The sequence below is a fragment of the Papilio machaon genome, chromosome 29, assembly GCF_912999745.1.
Source record: "Papilio machaon chromosome 29, ilPapMach1.1, whole genome shotgun sequence".
In the NCBI taxonomy this organism is placed as follows: domain Eukaryota; kingdom Metazoa; phylum Arthropoda; class Insecta; order Lepidoptera; family Papilionidae; genus Papilio; species Papilio machaon.
The window spans coordinates 1,017,338-1,037,441 of record NC_060014.1 but is presented as its reverse complement, the minus strand read 5'-3'; the positions used below and the strand labels follow the sequence as shown (position 1 = coordinate 1,037,441).

The 20,104-nt window shown below is 33.6% G+C and overlaps 2 protein-coding genes across 2 annotated transcripts; one reads left to right on the top strand and one right to left on the bottom strand.

Moving 5' to 3' along the window:
* Window positions 1–3,094: 3,094 nt before the first annotated feature.
* LOC106713436 (phosphatidylserine decarboxylase proenzyme, mitochondrial) lies at window positions 3,095–4,541 on the bottom strand. The gene has a single exon (XM_014506243.2). The coding sequence runs from the start codon at window positions 4,422–4,424 to the stop codon at window positions 3,300–3,302; it is 1,125 nt and encodes a 374-aa protein (XP_014361729.1). The 5' UTR covers window positions 4,425–4,541; the 3' UTR covers window positions 3,095–3,299.
* Window positions 4,542–8,249: 3,708 nt separating this feature from the next.
* On the top strand, window positions 8,250–15,282 carry LOC123722707 (zinc finger protein 808-like). Its single transcript, XM_045685190.1, has 3 exons — window positions 8,250–8,342; window positions 8,673–9,704; window positions 14,941–15,282. Exons 1-3 carry the CDS (start codon window positions 8,250–8,252, stop codon window positions 15,280–15,282), a joined length of 1,467 nt encoding a protein of 488 aa, XP_045541146.1.
* The last annotated feature ends 4,822 nt before the right edge of the window (window positions 15,283–20,104 follow it).

Sequence of the window (20,104 nt, the reverse complement as noted above, 5' to 3'; positions counted from 1 at the left end):
AAATCGAATGACACCGAAATCATCAAAATCGGTCACAAGCTCACAAGAGTATTGAATCACAATCACATAACGTCCCTTTGCTAACAACACCATATAAGTCATTTTTAACTACTGGAGACGAAAAAAAACTGTTCATTTTTCAGTAATTATTTAATAAGTACGCTATTTAGCGGTTAAGAAATAATTATTTCTTTAGTTTTTTATCAATTTACTCTATTTTAACTTTTTTACCTTGGAATTATGAACAATGGTTAGTAGACGCGGAATGAGCATCTAGTCATTAAAATATGAAAGCCGGTAATTTTCGACTTGAGCGGTGTTGTAAGTTAAGGGACGATATGTGTACATTGCAAGTGTCAAAATACAAATGCTCAAATGACAACGAAGGACTTGGCCATTATCTGAGAATTACCGTTACCACGGCAACCGTCCATCTTTGCTGCTATTGGCTTACAATTTTTGTCCCTTTCTTTCCATTTTCAAATTAAAATTGAAGGTTTAAAGTTAAAGAAATACAAATGCAAGTTTGCAAGGGATCCATGAAGAAAAAAGTTTGTCAATCTCCGGGAATAAAAAAGCTCACTGAATCTACCTTAAAAGGAAATACATAGGTACATAATTAGCCTCATTTTGAATACATTTAAAACTAGCGCTTGTTTATCTGAATTATTTTTTAAATTAGCAATTGAAAAACAAATTACATCAATTCTTCCTAAAAGAAAAACATAACAAAGAAACTTATTATTAAAAGATATACAGCAATATGCAGCAATTAACAGATGCATCTGTTAAGTCGACAAAGCTCTAATATTACAATTGTTCAGCAAAAATAAAAAACTATATCCTTATCAAAACTCAACTAATACAAATTCTTCAGAAAAAAAAACTAATTAACAAATAAAACATTTCATTAATGTGCATTTCCACTAGTGAGAGATGTACAAAAAACATATCATTGTCTTTGAAACAGAGATAAAAAATATTGGAACGAAGTTCCTTATCGCGCGTTGTGAAAGGGGGTTAGACGGAAAAAATTCTTACGAAAAGTTGTCACGACACTTTTTGCTATAGACGAATGAGCGCTACTTCACCATGGCAACGACGTCACAATATATAACGAAAAATCATAGAAATAAAATGTACTTCTTGTAAAGACTTAAGTTTTTTATTCATAGAATAAACATTGGTTCCTTCACTAATTAATCGAAAGGAACTTCGTTCCATCCGGGTGTCCCTTGACACCTCTCAAGTTTTTTTTTTTTATACAATAGTGGAAATGGATTTATTTATATTCTATTATTTATAGTACAGTGCACTTTAAATATGGCTATACAAATACAGTCAAATTTGAATAAACAAGAGTTCAAGAGACAGCAATTTGCCTCGCTTAGAGTATCTAACCCGAGGGTCTCGCTTATAGTGGTCATCTGTCTGGACAAAGCCATTTTATCCGAGTTTGATTGTAGTTGAATTCTATTGAAATAAAATATAAACGAATCTAAATACCTTTATAACTCTGTAATCACACTCTTATTAAAAACAGACATATTTGTCAAAGACATAAGCACTAGTCTTAAAAAAAAAACTTAGTGCTTAAATTATATTTTTACCTAAACATATATCAACCCTTTATATCCGAAGCTGACATTACACAATAACAGAAATCATGATTATTGAAACTGCTCTAATTGGGCTAACAAAATGCACACACACCGCGGGCTAAGCAACCCAAAGTGGGTCTCAACCTCTGACACAAAAGATTGTCAATGTCCTGTGCTGTACTGCTAGTCTATTGCTTGTAGCTCCAGCAGGTCCAGCTCTACGACATCTCGCCAGCGGTATCAAATCAAAGCTAACAAAATGCGATCTTGAAAAATAAATAACAAAATATTTGAAAACAGTTTTGTTTATACATATTTAAGGTTAAAAACTCTTTTAAATCAACTTTGAAATTAAAGGGTTGAAACATGTGTATATAAAACATGTATATATAACTGTTTTTTTTTTCAAGAAATACAGTTTTTTACTATTAAAGTTTACAATAATACATTCCAAAATAAATCCATAAATAATAAATGACATTGTCAGCCAGTGACATATAATTTCTCTGGGAAGAGTTGAGTCAATACATCATTATGTATTTTTAGTCTGATAAAGAGTTCAAGAGAGAAGAATAGTTTTAAAACAATAACAAAGAAGAACATAGCACAAATTTAACCTTATGTTATCTCTTTAATGAACATAAAAAAGGGGAGCTTTAGGAATCTCACCGAGGACTCTGATGCTAGCACTGTCTATAACTATTCTATTAAAATAATGGTACGATTACACCACGAAACTGTACATAGTACGCTCAGTGTAACCAAAGAATGTCTCTATATGAAAATAAGTGGTTGGTACCTGAGGCCTAATTTTAGTTCTCTTTCCCTTCCCATCCTTTGGATGTGGAAGTGGCGGAAGAAGGGACGCATAGGAAGGAGAAATATCCTCTTTCTGTGCATCCCCTTCTCCTTTGATTAAAGGTAGGCAACGCATCTGCATTTGCTGATGTCTATGGACAACGGTCGCCTCGCTATTGTGGCGAATCTAAGTGGTTTGCTTGTTTGCCACTTTGATATAAAAAAAATAAGTGTCTCTGATTGTAAATGTAAATTATCGCAGAACATAAGTGTCTCTGATCGCAAAATTGCAACGCGATAGTTAGTTTTGCCTCAGCTTGTATAAAAATCCCTACAAATGTAAATAGTACAGAAATTATTTTCCGACATTATTTCGTAATGTAATCGTACCTTAAGAGTATAAGAATAACAGTCTTCACAATAAAATAGATGAGTTTTAAGCCAATAAAAGATATATTATAGAAAAATAAAATCATTAAGTAAAATGAAATTAAATCATGATATTGATGGCTCCTATGAATAAGGGCCAATGTACAAATTGACAACTTTACCGGAGAGACTCTCAAAGTTTCAACCATATATGAAAATAGGCCGCATAGGTCCTTTTACTTCAGCAAAAAAATAACATTTACACCTGTAAATGTGTGTTTGTTTAATGCATGTTGTTAATAAAACAAAGAGGTAGCTTTAAACACAAATTTTTTACTTTGACCCTTATACATAGGACCCATCAATATATTCAAAACTTAATAAAGTCAATTCAACATTCCTGCTTTGCAATTACTGTAAAAATATCTATTATATTGTGAAAACATATATGTTTGCTACTCAAAGTAATAAAACAAACATATAGAAAACTAATCCGATTTGCATTACATGCAAGAGATCATTGAAACCAGGTCATCTAGCGTGAACAGCACAACCCGTCAATGCTTGACCCACAAGCACTCTTTCACCCGATTTAAACTCAAATTTAAAATCTTTTGGTGCTTCAAACAACAATATAATGGTACTTCCCATATTAAATTGACCGAATAACTCTCCCTTACAATAAGATGTGTTAATATTCAACTCATCGACTCGATTCCTTTTCCCTTTTGTGTTTGTACGTAAATTAGGATCGCTGTAAATTTCTATGGAACCAACATTAGTTGCTCCGACAGCTGTCATACTGAAAAATCCATGTTTCCACTCACCTATGTAAACAGCTCTCTCATTCATTGTAAATAAACCAGGGATCAAGCGTGCCATCCACGGGTTTACTGATAATAGTTTTCCAGAGAAGTGCCTACGAAATTTTGATGTCCAATCGCATGGTGAATGGAATCTATGATAATCTCCCGGTGCTAGATATATTATACATTGATGTAATATATTATTTTTATCCTTTAATAAAGAATTGTAGTAGTTTGGATCGGAATTTTCAGACCACTTGTTCTCACCGAGAAACTCTTCAAGGCTGTAAGTTACTCCTTTCACTTGCTCGATTTTATCAGTATCTGCAGGTCCGCAGTTTAATACAACACCATCACATGGGGACACACAAATAGCAGGAGAAATATATCTTGCACCTTCACGTAATGGACGAGTAAAGAACGCTGATAAACTCTTGTAATACTTTAAATCGGTAATCGCTGCATCGTTTAAGTTCACGTTAAAAATTCGTACGTATGTCCCGTAAACGAAATTTCTAATCGATGTCGGCAGTTCGCAAGCAGCTAGACGACCCCATAGACGGCTGGTAATTCGAAATGGAAACATTTCGTAAAATTTAATTTCCACTTTAGACACTTCATAGTTGACGCTAGCTCGTATGTAGCACCATCCGACGTACATTACACTCCCTAGGGGCACCCAGCGAGTTATTATTGCACGTAAATTCATCCATTTTGTATTTGTAACCGTATTCGAAACCTTTGTTTGATTGTGGTATGGTGTTTGTCGGAACGGCCTGTGAGGACGTAATCGCTTGAACATCGGATTCATGACTGGAAGGCAGCTCTTTAAACGCGTTGGCGGGAACATCTTGCCCAAAGCTGCCTTCCGTCACGTTTAAAAATATAAAACAATGTTTATATGAACGATTTTGCTAAATTGATTTGCGTACGAAATTATATGTCCGATAACATACAAGGCCAAAACAAAGACTATGCAGGAAACCATAGACACAAAGCAAAGAGTATATGTGACATAAACCGTGGCAAGGAATCAACTGTCATAGATACAAAAGCAGGTTTTAAAACATAGACCTTTATAATAGGGACGCGACATATTGTTCTATACGTACAATTACTTATACAAATAGCATCCATTTTGAAGGAACACACATAAACATATATCTATCTCGTTCTTACTCAGCACTATAAGTCGCAGGAAAACAAGATGACAGTATTTCAGTGCGGACATAAAGTGAAACATGAAAATACGTAAATACCTAATGAGGCCGAAAAATCCGCCATGTTTAGCGCACCAAATGTCATTTTTAGAGCCGTACTTGTATTGTCGAAAAGTCGTGATATAAATCAAAATAACCAATTTTCAATATTTTGCTTGTGATTTAAAATAATTGAAGCCAAATGTAAATAATTACGTCGCAAATATGCATAAGGAATGACGTTTGTAACTAAATAAATATTCTGAAGGTGCTTTGTTTTTTATCACGCGGTCCCTTGATAAGTTTTAATTTTGAATCACTCTCACTTATGATATACTAACTGTCGCTCGCGACTATTAGTAGACTATGTGTTCTTCCAGACTATGCTCTACATCTATGCCAAATTTCATCAAGATCTGTTGAGCCATTCCGGAGATACCTTCAAACAAACATCCATTCATCCATCCATCCGTCCAAACATTCGCATTTATAATATTAGTAAGATAACAATATATTTACTTCCGATTAAAGTATAAATTCTACAAATAATTAATACTCAATAATATTTAAAATAAAATGAGCCAAGAACGTTTATCGATAAAACCTAATAACCTTAAAATCTTCTGGGCAGCACTAAAACCGCCATGTTTAGCGGCCAGATGACGTCACAGCGGCACGCATATATTGTTGACGTTTCATTTCCATAGGTTTCATACTTCAGTGTTTTAAAACAGTTTTGATACCGTTAGGCCTAGTACGAATAATTGTGTGGCTTCGTATCGTTATCGACAAAATTTGTATTAAAATTTGCATATCGGACTTAAGCACGGCAAAAATCTCATACTAGTTTTGTTTTAATTGATGATGACGATACGAAGGCGTTTGTCACAATTATTCGTACACTGATGTGATAGATTAGTCCATCTATTCATCCTGAAATATAACCCCTAGGCTTGCCTGCGAAAAATTAAACATTTTGTATCAGAAATAAAAGAATTATTGGAACGAAGTTCCTTATCGCGCGTTGTGAAAGGGGGCTAGACGGAAAAAATTCTTACCAAAAGTTGTCACGACACTTTTTGCTATAGTAAGTATGTTAACGACGAATGAGCGCTACTTCACCATGGCAACGACGTGACAATATATAACGAAAATTCATAGAAATAAAATGTTCTTCTTGTGAAGACTTAAGTTTTTTATGCATAGAATAAACATTGGTTCCTTCACTAATTAATTGAAAGGAACTTCGTTCCATCCGGGTGTCCCTTGACACCTCTCAAGTTTTTTTTTATTCAAACCTTTTCTATCTTTATAATTTGATACCTTTCACAATACTTGAATTTTAACACAGCATTCATTTATTCTTGTTCATATTAACACTAATTTGTTTTCACAGCGATCATTGGTTGACACGTTAAAAGTGGTTAAACGGTTAATTAACAACACTACCCTTATTGCACGACTTTGAATGTTTTGGAAAAAAAAATAGGTTAACAGCTTTTTTTCGTACTATTGAACCTATATTTCTTGGCTTTACATTCATATCAAAATAATCCGACGAATCTAACCCAGTTGAAGCAAAACATCAGGTCAGAAATAGCAGCAATATCGATAGCTATGTGTCAACGTGTCATCGCCAATCTTCGTTCCCGTTTAGAAGAGTGCCAGCAACGTAACGGTCATCATTTGGATATCATCATCTTTTCCAAATAATTCTCCAATTCATATGCTAGTAATAGACCATAAACTTTTTTATTGCATACAAATAATTTTTGTTTTTTGTTTGAACATACAAATACCCGATACCCTTTCTGGACATCTTGTTTAAAATTATAAAATAAATCTCTTATTTTCTTTTATATTTAATTTAATTGACCTTACCAGTTTGTTATTAAGTGACTACTGAAACTCTTATCTTTAATTATTTAATACGAAAATTATTTAAAAATAACCTAAAAATTACCTATTAATCTATTGAAAATTGGCGCATTTTCCTGAACTTCCATGGGTGAAAATTTTTGCTTAATTTATGGAATTTATAAATATGTCATTATATCTATGCTAGAGCCGAACATTAAGAGGCGCTGTAGGCGCCCCCTTCTACCGAAAGTCGTAAAACACATTGGTACATGTCGGAATTCGAACGCTGGACTTACAGATTACAAGTCAAGTTTGTAACCTTTAAATTACCGATGCCCCGAGCTTTACTAACTTACCTTCTAAGTCTGCCCTCACGTTTGAAGGGACGTGCAGATCGCGGCATTCGAAGTCAAACCTTTGAGGTTATCTTAATGAGCAAATAATCAGATTTCTTCGGCCCAAGCAGTAGGGTAGTAGGTTGGGAGTCCCAAGAGGTTTAGTATAGGCTTCAAAACAATAATACATAAAGTCATTCTTTACAATGACTAACTAAGGTATGACAATTTAAGTCTAACAAGTCCTTAGATATAACTCTGTTCGCCAAAAAAATTACAGCAGCCGACTTGACGGAACGTAATCTAAAGTTTAGCCGATATATGTGAAGTTCGCGTGTAAATGTGATGCATCAAAGCGTCCAGGAAAGACGTGAACAAAAGGACAAAGTCTAAAGAAGGTTCGATTCGTTTGGTTGCATTCATACTTTTAGACTTTGTCTAATACTTGAGATACAAATACCAAGAACTGACTATAGGTTCAATTTCAATCAAAATAATCATGTGTGAAAAGATCGAATAAATGTGTAAGAGAATGTATGGTGAAATTAATATGTGAAACAAGTGGCGCCACAATAAGTGAAACTGTAAATTCAATTTAAAGAAGTGTGTGCAATTCTTGCATATTTTCAAGTTATCAAAAAATCTTCTTCTCACTTGTTTTACCTATTTCTCTCAGCCCCAAAAGGAGTAAAATTTTGGTATGGTTAACTTTTTTTCGATTAACTTTAAGTTGCGTAAAATTTTCGAGTTTTAACGCTTTAACGATTAACGAATTTAATTTATTAATTAACCAATCAACGATTGACGAAGTTAACTTTTCGATTAACTGTGATCACCTGTGTCGGTTACAATACCTGTCTAAGAAGTTTCAATAGTTTTTAGTTAAATGTCACATCGAAAAAGAAGTAAATTAGAATTTTGTAAACAACAATGTCAAATATGTTTTTTCTTCGTCTTTCCTATTCATATATAATACAATACTTACACATTTTCCAAAAAAGTGATTTTTTATTTAATCCCTTAAACAGTACCGTTTATTCTGAAGGTTTATTTTTAAAAACATTATCTATGGTTGTGGTTTGACATTTCGTGTAGATTTTATCGTCTAGATTCTTTATTTGAGTCTTAACTGCTTTTCTATTTGGTGGTTGGTGAGCTGAAATAAATTAAAAATATATCAATGATCATTATTTATTCTATAATAAATCATTCGTTTTAGAAAATACTTCGAATCAGAACATTTTTTTGTCATCGATCGCCGATATGCCGCGAAGAGCCAATATGGCGGTATCTATCGGATGTGATATTCCTTCAGACGAAAGGCTATTACGCGGTTTTCCGAAAAGTCCTATAGTGTTATTAAATCGTCTAAAGGTAAATCATTTGTTGAATAATGTAAGAGTAAAATACAACAAAAATGGAAGTATTGTACCGTATTCGACGGACGTGGCCCAGCATCGTATTTTACGAAAAATATTATTAGATTGTACTGTAAATTTAGTGAAAATTGATGCAATTAATGTTGATAGTGTGACCAAAGAAAGTAAAACTCAAAATGATGCCAATGATTTATTGGTAATTGATGCGAAGAAAATGCGGGGTAGACCAACAATATACAAGAACATTGAAAAGCCTTCTCGAACCAAAACTCGAAAACAAAGAAATAAGACAAGAAAAAATAGGAGAAAACAATACAAATGCAAGGAATGCAATAAGATATTTAAAAATCTTAATTGTTTTAATATTCATTGTAGATTTAAACATTTAAGCGGAAATTACGAATGTGCTCATTGTTCTAAAAAGTACAAGAGACAAACATTCTTCGAAAGGCATAATAAGTTGCATTGCAACATATGTTATGTACTACAGCAAAACGAACATCAACTTTTAGAACATATAGATAAATGTAGAAATAGCGAACAAGTCAACAATCAAACTTTAGAAGCCAATAAATATACATGCGACCTTTGTACAGATCAGTTTGATACAAATTGTGCCATAGCATATCACAAAGCATTGATACATTCGGATAATCCCCCATCTATTAAAGATTTGTACTACATACGATTCTTTGGTTCCACTAAAGTTTATGTTTGTTATTACTGTAAAGAAAGTTCAGTTGATAAAGAATATCTTGAATCACATGTAACTGTTCTTCGGGATATTAGTAAAACAAATTTAAATTATCCATCCGATCAATGTTCAGATAGTTTAGATGTGGAGGATGATCTCTTACAACACGAGACGCTACATACAATCACTGATTCTACAGTTACAGCACAGTATGAAGTTAAAAGATCTAGTTTAGATATAACAGATTGTATTCCTATGTTACCGCAAGATGAAAATATTAATGATTTAAATCCAGAAACAAATAATGCGGTTACAAATGTTGAAATATCAAGAAATACAAATAACGTCATTACATATGAAGAAAAACTAAGTGATATAAATAATCTGATTTCAAATGCAGAACAGTTTACAAATAATGTAGTTTTAAATAATAATGTAGAAAACCAGAATAATAAAAACCCTGAAAGAAATGATGCTGCACAATCCAATCATGAAATACCAACTTTATTAGAAAATGTAGAGTATGAATCACATATACAATCCACAGTACAAAATAGAGATTTAAATAAAAGTACAGATAGCAATATGAATGGACTTACAAATGGGACAAGAAAAAAAACACTTATCCAGTCGAATACTCAGATTTTGAAGTACCACTGCAAGGTTTGTTTCTTTTTTATATAACATAAAGATTCTGTCCGCACTTAATTGAAAAATTCATCAAGATCTGTTGAGCTGTTCCGGAGATACCTCCAAACAAACATACATCCATCTAAACTTTGGCATTTATAATATTAGTAAGAAAAGATAAAACATATTCTTACTGCTTTACTATTTAGTAGGTGTGTTTATATAATATTTTCAAATACTAATGTTACATGCGAATGTTTGGATGGATGGATGGTTTTGTCAGAAGGTCTGCATGGATCTTAATGAAATTTAGCATTATAGCATAGTCGGGATGAACACATAGGCCATCTTTGATACTGCAAATAATTATCATGGAATGTTTTTATTTTGTTTTTACATATATCTTTGATATTTATGCAATGGTTTAAAAGATCTTATTGAATTTTGGCACAGATATTAAATGAAGGGTGGTATTACACATGAGATAGTTTTCATTCCCAAAAAATGTCAGCTTCCTATTGGATATGATTATTTCACACTTCACAAACCTTATTAATAGTTGTCTTGAATAGTCTTTTGTTAGCTTTAAAAAAAGGACAAAGGGAAAAGATTTAATTATTCATTTGTTAAGGATATAAAGTATATACAAACATTTTATAATTATCTAGATTTTCTACCAAAAATCTTGGTTATATTTAATGTTAAATAATAATATTAGTATAAAACTGGTCTGGATCTTTACTCAAAATAGCTTCTTATTAATAACATGCAACACAATATTGTAGTCAAGACATTGATCACAAAATTTATTATGTACTAGGAAAAAAAGTATAAATTGGTATGAGAAGGGAATACAAGTGATGCTTATAAAACAGAGTGTCCACAATAATGACAAAATCAAAATTATTTGATGGCAATTGCACATTGATATGTAAAGGTTTGCAAAAATTAGCTAGTATATTGAAAATTTGGTTCTTTCAAAAGTTTTAAAATGCTCTTTGTGTGGATAAGAATGCCAGAGCAAGTTGTATAGATATTAGGAAATTATTTCAAACAATTTCTTGTACATTTCATAAATCAAAATGTGACAATTAGAATTACATTTTGTAAAGATATATTTTTACTTTGTTATTGCAATACTTGGTTTATGTGTGTTTTTTAATGATAAATATATAGAAGAAAATTAATCTTCTTTAAATTTTGCACCATAAATTTTAATAAAAGAATAAAAATAGGCCTACAGTTGGAATATTCCAGAATGTTTCTTAAACGTAAAAAGTCTTCATGAGAAGTAAAATTAAGCTTTAGTTGCAATTATTTTGGAATATTGCATGTGTTTTTTTTAGTATATTTAGATCAACTGACTATACTTTAGTTTTGGCTTTTTTGAGGTCAACTTACTGTTGAATTCAAAGCCTTCAATACTGTTGATTACATTTGACTTATCTTTTTCATTTATTCATTAGAGCTTCATAAGAGCGTTGGTGGCTCAGGTGTTTAGCACTTGACTTGCAATCAGGTCTAGGGTTAGAATCCCGTCATGTGCCAATGTGATTTTCGATTTACAAACTGTAACTGTTCTAACGGTTGATTGGTAATCTCAGAATATACATACTCTTTTGATAACTCTGACCTACTTGGCTTTTTATGTAGTATGTTTATAATTATTTTAAATTAGGAATGGCAGTTTTATTTTCTTAAGATTGAAGTATGTTATAATAAATTAATTCTGTTAAAATACTCAAAGAAGTAACATGTCTAGTAATCTAAAATAACTGTTTAACCTTTGTATACATATTTTATAATGATCTTGTATCATCTGAATTAAACTCAAAATGTTTAAGTTGGAATAGTTTTCTAATACTGATAACTACCAAAAAGACACTTAAGGACTGCCTTAAGTGTCTTTTTGGTTTGAAAGTGATCCCATTAGCCACATCTACCATTTCAAGAGCAACCAGCATATATCTAAGAAGAAATTTAAAGATATGTGTGAAGTCAACCAATCCGCATTGGGCCAGCATGGTTAACCGTAGCCTAGTCACCCCTAACTTAGGGTAGGCTCCGAATCTTTTAACAGCATATAAATCGCCATTTCTCACGAACTCACAGACAACTCGATAAACAGATGCAAATAAAAAAATTGTTTAGAGTTATCTTGTATGGATAAATATACCTTTAATAGTGTTTATGTATTTTCATTCCTTCGTAATTGTAATTGTAATTGCAGCTTTAATGACTTGATCAATGTCCAAGAAAGAGTTTTAACTACTTTTATAATCTACGTTGGAGTGTTTCAGCTGACTTATGCTCGTACTAGCTGTGCCCGCGACATCGTCCGCGTGAAATACTTGGTATATATGTTGAGTAACATACTAATTATTATACTTAAAGTTATAAAACGTTACAACAAAATTTTCACATAAATCTTACATATTCCCTATATCCTATATCCTCTTACATATTCACATTTTAATCCCCCATATTATTATGTTTTATACCCTTGATGGTGAAACTTACACAGACTTTGAATTTCATATTCATTATTCTCTATAGTTATTTTGCATCATTGAGGATAAAAGTTTTACTTTGAATGTCATATTTCTTTATAACAAATTAACAGATTTAAAAATAAGTTTTAAACTTGTATCTGTAAAAATGATAGTACTTCCATACAACCATCCTCCTTTTTAACCTTTTTTCTTATTAAAAAGTAGCCTGTGTTCTTATTGTCAGGTATTATCAGGCTCTGTGTATTATCAGGCTCTAGACCAGTGTTCCAGTGGGAAATTTGGATTTAAAGGGGGGCAATTCGGAGATTTCGAAACTTAAGGCTAAATCCTTACAATGATAGCCAGTGCTAAAAAGTACATAAAATTATATGAAATTGATCTAGTCAGCCAAAAGTAATATTTAATTATTTCTCTAACACTGTCAATTTAGGCCTCGAGAGAAATTTATTTCTAAACAAAATTTATAAAGGGGCAATAGTCATGTTCATCCTGAAAAATGGGACATGGATCCAAAAAGGTTGGGAAACACTGCTCTAGACCATGGATTCCCAAAAGGATATCGAACTTAAAGCATTGCTAATTCTCTCTCAGTTTTCTATTGACCTAAGTCAGAATGAATAAAAATAATAATTGATCTTAAAAGTAGGTAATTTGGCCATTGGGGTCTGAGGTAACAGTTCATTTTGGAAAAGGGGTCACTTGTCCAAAATAGTTTGAGGATCCTGCTCTAGACTGTCGTATGTACCACTAAATTTCGTTCAAATAGGTTTGGCATAAAAGCGTGACAGACAGATAGAGTTACTTTCGCATTTATAATATTAATAATAAGTAATAATGAACGCTTATCAATAATCCAGTTGGGTTCCTTAATTTTTTTGTGGGAAATAATACCCATATCAGATCTCAGTAGTTTATGAAAAAACACCCAATAAGGCATTTATTCCGTTTTTGCCTCTTTTACATTATTGGATTATTACTGCAATTTAACATATATAATATTATTTTATTGTAGATTTGAAATTAACAACCTTTTGTCGTAGATCTTTGTTTTGAAGACTCTTCCCTGGTTGACTCAGCCAGAATCTATATTCTCGGTGTTGACATATCGGATGAAGTTCAGTTTCGCGGTCAATTGGAAGACAAGGCCTAGCTGGCCTCCAAAAAGCTGGATGTGCTCAGCAAAGCGAAGCAGTATTTTCGGCTGCGCCTTTAGCGCAAGTTCGGCCCTACATGGAATACTGCTCTTATATTTGGGAGACAGCCTCCAAATACCAGTTTCTCCCATTTGACCTCATATAACGGTGAACGCTTCGAATCGTCAACGACCGAGCTCTTATTATCGACACTTGCCTTGCGGAGAGACGTTAGTTGCCTCTGCATTTTTAACCTATTTACTACGGGGATTGCCATGAAAAATTGATTAAGACCTGTAGTTCCGTCATCGGACAATGCGACAGACTACCAGGTACTATCCACACCATCTCTGCGGCTGGCTATCAATCGTACTGTTTTCGCGCAATTTGTTGTCTCAGCGTACCTCTTTTTTAAAGCCTTCTTCTGGTGTTGCGGATGACCATGGGCGTCAGTGACCTCCATTAAGGGTCCTAATGCTCGTTTGCCTACTCTTATAAATACAATGATGCAGAGGAAGAATGAGAATGTTAAGATGAATAAGATACAAAATTAGTATGTTCTTAGAATATGAAGTAAAGTGTTAGCAATGGTATTGGCATCCGTAGTCTGTCTTAATTCTAATCTAATTTTAAAAAAAGTCAATAAACAAGGAAAAAGGAAAATATAGAGATCTTTCATACATATTTTGCTGTACAAGTTTTTCCAAGTGCCTAACAGTTGCAGACATTCTTAAACATTATCTGTCGACATTAAAGTCAAGATTCAAAGGCGGATAATTTTCGTGAACCGAACCTTGTGATTTCAAGGATTTTGCAATATTAGGTTAGAGTATCGGTACGGTTATTGGGTAACTATTGACAAGAAGGCATAGTGTTTGTCACAATATATCTTAAAATAAATAAAGCAATTAACAATTAATTAAAAAGTATAGCTTTCAGTTGTTGACACAACTACCCTACACAATATCATCCTAAACAATTTACATAGAAACAGACAAACCATTACAAACCAGGGGTAAATTGAATTAAGGCCATCTTTCCATACAGTTTACAGCATTTGTAGTTCTTATTGGTCCCTCTTTACCTCTGTCTATCTTCTCCATTTCATATCTGTCTTTTCTTAACTCCTGGATTCGGTTAAATTGTGTTCTTTGTATCGCTGCAAGATCTCCCTGTTTATATCTTTTATTAATTGCTATTCTGGATATTAATTAGCATGATATTAATCTCTTGCTTTTGATTTCTACTTATGTATTTTATGATTTTCTACACAATTAGAATATTTGTTATTTTCACCATCTATTAGCTCTACTTTACTTAAAACTACCTACACTTTAGTAGACACATTGGTACGATTATGGCAGGTAGATTTAAAATCATAGTTATTAATTCGGGAGAGTAATGCTTTTTTGTACTGGACACAAAAATGTACATTCTATTATCATATGTAGCCTAAACGACTTAACTGATTTTAACTCCTGTTCGTATTCGATAAGTATTTTCCTTCTGTGTTTCATTAGGAGTCACGTTCAGTCTTGATTTTTTTTATAAGTGAATGTGTTTCTTTTTGCAAAGATTTTGCATATTTTGATCATTGTTATTACTTTTTTATTTTTGTTACAGATGTGTGAGAAATATTTTACGACAAACTTTGCTTTGTTGAGACATATGAAGGTACATCATATATTGCAAAGTTTATCTTGCAAGTTGTGCAAAGAGGTCGTCTCTGAATCATCGCAAATACATAAATGTCCAGAAATAGAACCTGTCAGGACTAAATTAGAGACTGAAAGCACTGGTGAAGATGGTAATGATACTATTGAAGGTATGGATATTGAATATCAAGTGCCTAATTCACTTCCGATCGATCGATTTCCTGTAATTAGAAATATGAAAAGCTTACAAGAAGAACTAGTTTTTAATATTGTTGTACGTGAGGTGCCCGTCGAATTCTATTCTGTTTAAAAGATATTTGTTTTTTTTTTATAGTTATTGTTTTTTTTTTGTTCGTTTAAATTTGATTTGAACATTGGATATAACATTCTGAATCAGGCTCTACATTTTGGCCGAGTCTTGCCGAGTACAAGTCAAGTGTTACTTTTTTCGTTTTTCAAGTTGTTTTATTTAAGTCATTAATTTCTACTGGTGCACGGGAAAATGTGTAGACACCATTTTCCAAGCGCACTCGAGCGCCTCAAATTTATGCAGAAAAACCGACATCGCTTCAAAGTAATGTAAATTTTCGGGAACTTCTGTATGTAGCGACAAGTTACACCATATGAGGTCTATAAACGGTTGGCGCTTGTGCAAGAGCTTGAACGCAATTGGCTCTAGTGACGCCAAGTGATAGCAAGCAAATAAGTGCTATATTTAGATTGGTATACATTCGACTTTATTCCACAAACCTCGGCCAATATGTATAGCGTGGACATAGACCAAAGTTCATGTTACAATATTAAAGTAATTTAGTCATTAAGCTTAAATATAATGTTGTAGAGGTACACAGCGAGATACGAGCGTCGCCAATATACACGTTTGGACCTACGTAAAAAGCATTGCCTTATACGAAGTTCCAAAAGTGTATATGAAATTTTTAACATTATTTCTTTTTTTTAAATAATATTTTAAATATTTTATTGTATCTATAATTATTTAGAATAGATTGATTATATGGAATATTACAGTGTTTTAAATATCTTATTTTAACTTTTTAACCAATTTTTAATAACGACTGTCAATTTTTTTATCATATTCACCGCCGCAGAATTTATTTTTAACGTTATATCATCCATTTTATTGAGTAAAATATTTCAAGTGTATATATGTAGGATAATACCTTGCAATTAAAACTTTGTTTTTTATTTTCTTTAATTCTTTTTATTTCTTCCTGACTTCCTACTACATTGTACCGTCCTCCAAGGGTTAAGGGTGGCCTTACTCTCTGGGTCCCCACACCCTAACTAGGTGAGAAAAGAAACTCCGGTGGTAGCAAAAGATGTTTAATATTACCAAACACTCAGCGGTAGGCACATAAAATTTATAAGGTCGTGGGGTAACGTGCTATCAGTCTATGATTCCGCGGCGTTTATCACTCCCCTGCTATGGCTGAATTCCGGTGGAGTCGCCCAGCGACAGATGAGCGGCGGCAGACCACGGAACGGCAGGATAGGAGGTATACGTCGACCGTAGTTAGTTGCTCCCTAGGCAGCTAAGCGGTGGCCGTAAGAATTCGGGTAGATGTTGGTGCTCAGGTCCCAACGGCAGATCAACTGCCGACGTGAGAAGTGGAAAGCGATAGCTTGCTTCGGAGATTGCTAGCTCGATTGTACCTTGTAGTAATATCCGTAAAAAAGCTCCTGAAAATTTAAAACACCAGACCGTTAGTTCGTTAAGGCGTTGTTCTTCCGCCTGGTATCCACCATCAGCAATTCAAGGAAAGCGATACGTAGCGGCTTGACGATGGTGGTACTATCAGAACGGAGTTTACATAACAAAAGCGAAGCAAAAGAAAATACGTACGAATGTATCATAAAGATAAAGGATGAATAATGAAAAATCAGCAATAAGTTCTTATGTAAAAATAAAGAAACGCAAATTTAAATGTACAAAAGAAATAAGTTAAATTCGAAAGTTATTTTTTAAAGATCGTTAGCAAAAAGAACAAAGAATATATTTAGAAATACATTTAGCAACAATACATATTTTATTTTATGTGCCATAAAACTAATCCTAAAACGGGAACAAGAACTTAAACTGTATTAGTATTAAAGTAGAAAAATTTACTTTTGGAACGCCAACGTTAGCCGGAAACGATGACACCAAGACTAAGACGTTGGTGACCGCTCTTCTCAGGAGACTGCAGACGAGTGACCAGGCACGTATGGAGCAACCCCACCGAGCCCCGGCAACCCTCTACCCCTCGCAGTCCCTAACAGTAGCAGTACATAGATTTTGTGACATTTTAAATACGTTACAGTAACCCCTCTACGCCCTGAAGGTTTTGATTTAATGTCAAAATCCTTGAGGTGTTGTCCCTGATCTTTAATCTTTAATATGCTATTAACAATAATAATATCACCTAAAAGGGCATCGACTAATCGTTGTTGTGTGGCTGGTGCATTCGTTAATCCGAAAGGGATAACTTTAAATCGAAGTGTTCCTCGACCGGGGACGTAAAAGGCTGTCTTGTCCCTATCTTCTTCCGCGATAGGTATTTGTAAAGCCTTGGATAAATGGAGACTAGTAAGAAAAAGAACATCCCGTAAACTATCTAGGATTTCAGATATATTAGGCAAGTTGTAAGCGTCCTTTTTAGTAACCAAGTTGAGCTTCCGGCTATCAAGACAAAAACAAGGCTTGCCATTTTTCTTAGTAACTTGAAGAACAGGAGACTGTCAGGCACTCTCACAAGGTTCTGCTACGTCTAACGCCAACATTTCATCAACTTGTTCGAGTTGAATCCTCTGATTTTCTGGACAAAGTCGGTAATATCTTTGACTCTCGACTCTCCTGTGTCAATACGGTGGGTTATTACGTGAGTCCGGCCTAAACCTTTATGTTCAAACGAAATTTCTTTAAATTTTCAATTACGGTATCTGCGACTATCTTTTCATTTATATTTAAATTATTGTAAGAACAAATTAAATTTTTCGGTCTATTTCCAGTTAATTCCATTAACGGTGTCTCTGTTAAAGTAAGAGAGCCTAAGTACTTCGGACATAACTTGATTGCACGCCAGAAATCTATACCTAAGAACAGTGACGGTTTGACTCCGGGAACTACCAAAGCCTTAATTATGTGAAATTAGTTCTCGAATGTTACGTGAAAATTAATATAGCCTATACTATTCAATGTTTGTCTGCCTGCAGCAGTAACCAAGAACGGTTCGTCAGTTAAAAGTTAAAGGTCATGTTGAAGCAAAACCTTGTGAGCGTGATTCCCTATAACAATAATAACTGATCCCGAATCTAAGATTCCTGATGCAGTAACGTCATTAATCTTTATGTTAATATACGGACGGGTGTCACGAAATAGATTTTTTTTGTAGAATTGTAGTAGTCCTGTAAAAACTAAAAAATCTATGTACTGTTCTTAGCCATTCCTTCCAATCATTAATATCAGTTTTCGGTTTATTACAACATCTACCACAATTCTACCTAATTAGTTTTTTGAATTCGAATTACGGTTACAATTTGGGCAGTCGGGCTTCTTGACACCATTGTTGTTACATTTAAAACATAATATTTCAGTATTTTTGCAATTCATAAAAGTATGTGAATGGTTACGACATCGAGGACAGTAAAGAACACTATTATTCACGCATTGTTCACTATTATTTATAACGTGTGGTATTTTTTAACATAATGAGAATAATTTTTGTTGTAATTGTGAGAATTATCCATGTCATGCTTTTGTTTACTAAAGGAGGGGTTGGGATCCTGTTTGTAAGAAAACTCGGGCGCTAACGTATCATGGAATACCGCTGGAGGTTCTGGAAAATGTGCTAAGCGATACTGGACGTTCTCGTAGTTCCTGCATAACATTCTTAACTGTTCGATAGATGAGATCTGTGGGGATGATCTGTGGAGCTTATCTTCGACTGTAAGAAGCTTCGTTACGCGTGAAAACATACCTGACAGAATTGATATATAAATCGAAATATTTTCTGTTTTTCCCTGAGTTCTAGAACGAATTTCCGCTACTAAACGATAATCGTAATCTGCCTTATCGAAGTCCTGTTTTAAGAGTACGATTAATTCGTCCCAAGGCATCCCCTACAAAAATTTCAGTTCCGAAAGCTAACAGCTTTGACCCTGGGATATCGCGTGCTCCACTAAATTCGTGTGCCTGCTGGATAAATGAACGTACGCAGGATTTAAAGTCATATTTCAATTTACTAAGTTCTTTTGAAATTTTGCTGCCATCACAAGTTACCGTAACATTGACTGGTAAAGTCGAAGGTCTTCAGTAACTAGTGCCTGATTCCTCAGAAAGATCGACAAAACAAAATATTAAATTGCAACCAGTGTGAACGCAGCCTTATATTCAATTTGAGCTAACGCACGGTAAGATAACAGCGCGCAAGACTAAAACACTTGTCGGTATCTCGAAAATAAGAATGTAAATGTAGCTGGTTAGTCGATGTCACTATATTCCACATGACAGAATCTCGTGAAAGCTGAAAACTAAAAAATTGCTAAAATGCTTTGATTTGGCTCACGAGGTTACCGTCATGTCGAGTATGAAATCGACTACCATTATTTCACTAGTCGTATCGGTGAAGGGACTGATAGTGAAAAGCTTCGAATAACATCTTATAAAGCTCTCGCTAAACTGTTGGATTAAGGGCCGATGCATAAGGCGGTTATTTTAGAAACCGCGTGCATAGTGAGAAGGTCTTTGCTGACCTGGCCAGTAGTTGCTGAAGTCATGGCATACCGCAACCGGTGGTGTACTATTTTTTATTAAATTATTTTGTTAACATTTTTATTAAATGTATTATTTAGACAAAAAGTAAATAAATGAATATGAAGTTAATAAAAATCATGGTAAATGAAAAGCGTAGGATACACGGTGTTTAAAGTAATTAAGATTAAGTAAGATTTAAGAACTGAATTTAAAAAAAACGTTTTTTTTTTATGGTTACCGTTTCCAAACGTAACTAGTTAAGGCACATCACTAAGTATTGAGTTATATTTTTTTCCATCTTGTCAATGTCAAATTAAGTTTGGGCTTGGTTCTAGGCAAAGTGGATAATAATTTATATCACTTACCTTATTTAAAATTG